The sequence below is a fragment of the Mastomys coucha genome, unplaced genomic scaffold (genome assembly GCF_008632895.1).
Source record: "Mastomys coucha isolate ucsf_1 unplaced genomic scaffold, UCSF_Mcou_1 pScaffold22, whole genome shotgun sequence".
Taxonomy (NCBI): Eukaryota; Metazoa; Chordata; class Mammalia; order Rodentia; family Muridae; genus Mastomys; species Mastomys coucha.
The window spans coordinates 242,764,335-242,771,187 of NW_022196905.1; the positions used below are offsets into that span (position 1 = coordinate 242,764,335).

General features: G+C 46.8%; 1 protein-coding gene across 1 annotated transcript; it reads right to left on the reverse strand.

Moving 5' to 3' along the window:
- Positions 1 to 4,177: 4,177 nt before the first annotated feature.
- Ciao2b (cytosolic iron-sulfur assembly component 2B) lies at positions 4,178 to 6,127 on the reverse strand. Its single transcript, XM_031337096.1, has 5 exons — positions 5,916 to 6,127; positions 5,678 to 5,757; positions 5,305 to 5,430; positions 4,853 to 4,898; positions 4,178 to 4,422 (listed from the first exon to the last, which is right to left on the reverse strand). Exons 1-5 carry the CDS (start codon positions 6,055 to 6,057, stop codon positions 4,325 to 4,327), a joined length of 492 nt encoding a protein of 163 aa, XP_031192956.1. The 5' UTR covers positions 6,058 to 6,127; the 3' UTR covers positions 4,178 to 4,324.
- Positions 6,128 to 6,853: the final 726 nt, after the last annotated feature.

A 6,853-nucleotide genomic window follows, 5' to 3' on the forward strand; every position in this document is an offset into this window, starting at 1 on the left:
AAAAAAAAAAAAAAAAAAAAAAAAAAAAGGTGATGAATCAGAGGAAGATCTGACAGAATAGGATCTGCCCATCTCTCACTAAAAGAGAAAGGAAAGGAAAGCTACATAAGGGAGAGACAGACAGCACAGGAGAAGAGAGTACAGTACAGGAATACAGTAGAGTTCGTGGAGAGCAGCACAGTAGAGTTGAGAGGGAGAGCAGAGCAGCAGAGAGGGAGAAAGGAGGCGGTTTTACTAGGAGAATTTTACAGAGACAGCCTGAATAGAGAACAAGTTAGAGACAGGTAAAGACAGAACAGTCCAGAGAATGAGAAGGAGCCAAAAGATTAGAACATAATGCCAAAGTTAGTATGAGGCCAAGCAGAGTAAAAGTCAGAGGCTGAGAGAAAACCCAGATTGAATCAGTCAGCTGGGAGAGGAGTTTGATCCAGAACAGCTGAGTTGAACCAGCCAGCTCAAGTCTCAGCTGCTGAAAACATTCTAGGCTTAGATAAGGTTGTACTGAGGCTAAGAAGATTCCAGGACTAGGCCTAGGTTAGCAGACAGAGGCAGAAAGCCTCTGAGAAGACAACAGAGTCAGGACAATAAAAGCTATTTTAACAAAGAGTGAGATCCTGACCCAATAAGCCAAAACAAACAAATGAACAGGCGATTTGACACATCTTAAAGGACTCAGGCTACCTGATGAGGATTCACGAGAACACTGCCCAGTTATGAATAGGCTCCAATAGGGATGGGCATTCCCATCAGAGAAAGAGACTGAAGCAGGAAATCTCAAGGCAGTGTCCCAAAACAGAGCTTCTAACTGGCTAAGACTAAGTCTCTCTGGATGACACAGTACACTCTGGCAGGAGGCAGAGGCCCCAGACACAACCATATCATCTTATAGAGCAGAGCTTCTCTTACCCAGTACTGGGGGTAAGAGAATCTTACAATCCCCACACACAAAGGCTGATGGTGAGGGTTCCCCAGGATCCTTTCAGGAGACAAAAGGAGTATCCCTCTCTTGACCTGGGGCCTGGACTAAGCATCACCATCATTGGGCAAACAGGTACCACCCTACCTATAGGTTAAGTCATAACAGACACACCTGGGCAAACCCCTCAAACCTGAGCTCATTTGAGCCTTTAGACTAACTTCTACCGGACAAACACATCAGATGGCGGGACTTTGTAATAACTTGCCCGGAGTTTTGGGGGCTGGGGGTCAGTATTAAGAAGTACAAAGGTGGGTGCTGCAGCCTAGATAGGAAAAAAATTCCTAAGGTCCTAGCGTTCGAAGCCTATTCTTCCAAGTGGAGCTACAGAGAGGTGGTGGAAAGTTTAAGAGGTTTTCTGGAGCACACACTTGAAGCACAGACTGCACCCTTGCCTCATCACACTTTCTCTGCCAAGTACTCTGAAGCAATGTGCTACTTCACCATAGGCCCAAAAGTGACAGTACCAACTACAAGTGGACTATCACCTCCAAAGCAGTGCGCCAAAGTAGATTTACTTTTTAAAGGAGAGTGTTTTTGTTTTATGACTTTTGCTGGCATATATGTCTGTGGAGGCCACAAGAGAGCATTAGATCCCCTGGAACTGCAGTTGTGGATGGTTGTGAGCTACCGTGTGGGTATTAGTAATCAAACCAGGGTTCTGGGCAAGAGGAACAAGGGCTTTAAACTGCTGAGTAATCAGTAAAACAAAACCAAACCCAACTTTTTTTTTTCTTTCTTCGAGACAGGGTTTCTTTGTGTAGCCCTGGCTGTCCTGTCAGTAATCCTCCTGTCTCTGCCTCCCAAGTGCTGGGATTAAAGGCCCAGCCAAAACCCAACTTTTAAATTTACATGTATGTGTATGTACAGGCCACATTGTGTGTTGAGTGCCCACAGAGGCAGGAAGAGGGTGTTGGGTCCTCTGGCGCTGGAGTTACAGTGGTTCTGAGCTGTCTGATATGGGTGTTGGCAACCAAATTCAGGCTGTCTATCAGAACATGTCCTTATTGCTGCTGGCCATCTCCAGCACCCAAACTTGCTTTCTTTGTAAATTATTTCATGTATGTAGTTATGGAAAACAGGTTATCAGTGGGAAGGGAAGAGAAAGTCTTAGAAGCTAAAAAATGTGCCAAACACAACACACAAATGTTGGGAAAAATCTAAGTGCTGTTCCTAGAAGACCTATACATGGCTGGATAGTGGATATTAGTTTTGCTTTGAGACGGAGTCCATAGCCCAGGCTGACTTTAAATTTACTATGTAGCTGAGGATGACTTTCAACTTCTAATCCTTCTGTCTCCATCTTCCAAGAGCTGGAATTACAGGCATGCACTGCCATTCTCAGATCAGAATGCCTCATATGTGGGTCAGATAAACACTGTGATTATGTAGTTGTTGAAGTATGAATGAGAATGGCCCCTACCGGCTCATATATTTGAATATTTATTTTCCAGCTGGTGGGACCAGGAAGAATTAGGAGGTGTGGCCTTGATAGAGGAGGTATCCCTGGGGGGATCTGAGGTGCTGAATCCTGCCTCCAGCTTGTGGATTCAGATGTGAGCTCTCAGCTGTTTCTGCTACTATGTCATTGCCCTGCCACCATGGACACTAGCCCTCTGAAACTGGAAGCCCTAAGCCAAACAGTTCTTTCTTTCTCTCTTTCTTTCTTCCTTTCTTTCTCTCTCTTTCTCTCTCTTTCTTCCTCTCTCTCTCTCTCTTTTTTTAACACCGTAACACCTAACTGGTTTCTTTCTTTTTTTTTTTTTTAAGATTTATTTATTTATTTTATGTGTATGAGTACACTGTAGCTGTAAAGATGGCTGTGAGCCATCATGTGACTGCTAGGAATTGAAGTCAGGACGGCCCTGCTTGCTCCGGCCCCATACACTGTAGCTGTCTTCAGACACACAGAAGAGGGCGTCAGATCTTATTTCGGGTGGTTGTGAGCCACCATGTGGTTGCTGGGATCCGAACTCACGACCTTCGGAAGAGCAGTCAGTGCTCTTACCCGATGAGCCATCTTACCAGCCTTCTTTCTTTTTTTCTTTCTTTCTTTCTTAAGTTGCCTTTGTTGTGGTGACTTACCACAGCAACAGCAAAGAAACTAAGACAACAGACTTACACCAATTTAGGGCATGGTTCTTTAAAGTGAAGGGTCACATTTCTACAGATTCCTCTAGAAGCAGTTCTTAAATACACATAAATAAGGCCAGTGTTACAACAGGTCAACTGAATCTACTGAGTTCAATTCATTGGTGGCTTGCTATCTAGGTATATGTATATACTTCTTCAAATTTTTATTTTTAACATTTGCAACTTTTGGTAACTGAAACATTGGAAGAGCTAAAAAAAATTTTAAAAAATTATTTTATTTTTTTTTATTTTTTAATTTTTTTGAGACAGGGTCTCCTTATATTGCCTTGGCTGTCCTGGAACTCTGTAGACCAGGCTGCTGACAAAATCATAGATGTGCCTGCCTCAGTCTCCTGAGTGCTGGGGCTAATAGTTTGTACCACCATGCCCAGCTTACTGATTTATTTTATGTGTATAAGTATTTGCCTATAGGTATGTGAATAACGTGTGTTTCTTGTGCCTATGGAGGCCAGAAGAGGATGTTAGATCCCCTGGAACTGAAGTTACAGATGGTTGTAAGCCTCCATATGGGTGCTGGGAACCTAACCCAGATCTTCTTTAAGAGCAGTCAGGGTAGAGCTGGCACGATGGCTCAGCAGTTAAGAGCACTGACTGCTTTTCTGAAGGTCCTGAGTTCAACCACATGGTCCCAGCAACCACATGGTGGCTCACAACCACCTGTAATGAGATCTGACACCCTCTTCTGGTGTGTCTGAAGACAGCTACAGTGTACTTATGTATAATAATAAATAATCTTTGGGCCAGAGTGAGCAGAGTTGACCAGAGCAAGCAGAGGTCCTAAATTCAATTCCCAACAACCAGATGAAGGCTCACAACCATCTGTATAGCTACAGTGTACTCATATACATATAATAAATAAATAAATCTAAAAAAAAAAAGAAAGAAAAAAAAAGAGCAATCAGTGCTTTTAACTGTTGAGCCATCTTCCCAGTCCCAATGGGAGGAATCAGAAACCATGAGGGCACCTCCCGGACCCACCCTTCATAGGCACCCACTACCCACTATATAATGGTAAGTGAGTCCACTATGAGAGATACTAAGGCATGCTGGGAGATGAATATAAATTAAGGGTTTATTACAAAATAAAAAGTGTTAAGTTTCTCCTTGTCAGTGATTCAAGAAAACAAAGTCATGAGCCCTTGGTGGAGCTGAGACCAGGACACCTGTGTGCAGGCTGGTGATCAAAATCCAGGCTCAGGAACGGGCGGACAGACACTGATTAACAACCTCTAGCAGGTGCGTATTCTCCAGGGCAGCTGCCACTCGCTCCTTATCTGCCAGTTGTTTGTTCACTAGGTAGGAAAAGAAGGGTGGAAAAACAGGGTTAAAGCAACTCGGGCCAGGCTGCTAGCCTTAGTATACACCATATTTCTACCAATAAAGTTCTCTTCTTACTGTCTCAGGACTCCAAGCCTTGATCAGGCTATATTCATCACCTGTACCCATAACTAGCTTCTTCGTTAGGAATCCCATCACCACCAGGGACTGCTCATGTCTGTGTCCTGCTGTATTTCCTAAAGCCCGACACAAGATCCCATTTGTTCTTAAGGACTACGGGAGGGTGGGTCATGGGAAGCAGGAGATTTAAGTCAGGTCAGCTTTGGTCTAAGCTGTAGTCTGGCCATTTTATTCACTTAGTCCCCTGGTCCTAATCTTGCCCCATAAACTACTGTGGCAAGGGGGAAGGCTCACCCAGTTTGGGGCCCACTAGCCCACACTAACCTGCATGCTCAGAGGCGTGGGTCCCAGGCGTGATGTGCACATCCATCTGCAGGAAAAACAACGTGGGCCTGAGCTCTTACCCGCCTGTCCATTTCTTTTGGCCACCACCTTTCTACTTATCCTTCCTCCCAATCACTTCTCTTGATTCTGGCTCTTTAGTCCCATCGTCCCACCCCGAGCCCACCTGCAGTCAATCCACTTCTATCCCAGGACCTAATCAGTGACTACTGATTTAAAGGTCTTCCGGTGCTTCTATCAAGCCCATTCACAGCTCCCGAGGCCCTTTCTGCCACACTCCTATTTTCTGGAGTATTCCCAATATTCTTGTCGCATCATCAACTTGGGAGTTTCCTCGAAGTTCAACTCTGCGAGTTCGGATCCTTCCGATCTCCACCCCGATGTCCCCTCTCCTCAGTAGCTGTTTCACGACTTGGGGCTCGAATCCAACTAACCTTGAACCGCTGGGGAAGGGATCGCAGAAGCTTGACTTTGATAGAAAGGCCAATAAGTGTAGCCATGCTGCAGTGTGGGATGGTGGGGGTGAAGGCCACTGCTACGGTGCTCTCCGGGTCGCTAACCTGCGTTGATAGGGGAGATCAGATCGCAATGATCACACGGCGGCCCCTGACCCAAAGACACTCTTTTTAGTTTGTTGATTTGGGCAAGTCACCCAACTTTTATGGGCTCCATAAACATTTAACACTCATAAACTAGAAAACCCACCACCCCTCCCACAGATCCTCTTAAGTGCTTGTGAACCGAGACCACCAGCCTCTGATCTACAATGATACCTTTTTTTTTTGATTACTTGAGCCAACTACTCACCTGAATCCGAACTTGCTCTACTACGTTCAATTCCTCCAGTGTCAGTGGATGCTCCGGGTCATTAATGGAGCGAATAAGATGTGCCAAGTGAAGGAAAAGGGACTCTAAGTTTTGGCCCCCTCAAAATCTCCGCTGGCACGCCTAACCGGGACACCCTTCCAACCAGCGTGTTGCACATCACTTCTTGCTGATACCCCAAGCCCCCACCGTCCCGCCAGCGCCCAGTAGCGACGGATATCGAAGATCTCCCGGGCGTCGATGCTGTCGGGCACATCCTCATCTTCCTCGCCTGCCGTCACTGGCCGCTCCCCGGAACGCTCATAGATGAGGGGGTTAGCGTTCTCAAGGAGCCCGCCGCCGCCACCGCCGCCGCCCACCATCCCGGAACCGCGGTTCCCACAACCCCCTGGTGGTGTGTACTTCCGCTCCTACAGCGCACTTCCTGGGAACGAGGAGAGGGCGTGGTGTGACTACGGGGTCGCGCAAGGGACATGCCACGCTCCCGGGATTCGGCGGCTAGTTTGCTGGAAGCGGTCTATTTGTCGTGCTGGCTACTCCGAAGGCGGGGAAATGCTTGTAGCCTTCGCCAGGGCATCCGAAGGGTCTCCCGCGGTTCTTAGCGGTGTGATCCTGTTGGGAGCTGGGACGCAGGAAGCCAGCACCGTTTGACAAGGGCGCTAAAGGCCCCTTGAGATTGAACCCACACGACCTCTTTCAGGAGGCTAGGCTGAAAGGGCATTCGGACGCCCAAGCTCGCTGTCACGCTATGGTGGAACCGTAGATCAATGAATGACACGCTGTTTTCCCCCAGTAGGGGTCGGCAGCAGTAGTTATATGTTTGTTAAGTAGATAAGCGGTCCTAAATTCTACTGAAAAAGAAAGGCCTGCAGGGCATTGGTGTCATTAAAAAGCGTCGTATTCACGAGTCAGGGAGGACCGACGTTGCCTCTCAGACCAGGAACTAACGTAGATAAGATGGTGTATACTTGAAGGTGGATCCTATGAGTCTTGAGAGGAAAAAGTTGTTATAGGGATGAAGTGTCCTTCCCTCTCCCCTCCTCACGTATGGGCACATGCATTTCCCCTCACCTAAATTCCTGTAAGGTGGGCTCTATTCTCCATCTGGGTCCTGAGCTTGTACTCAGTTACAGTTTTCTGCTCTATTCTTTCCAGCCT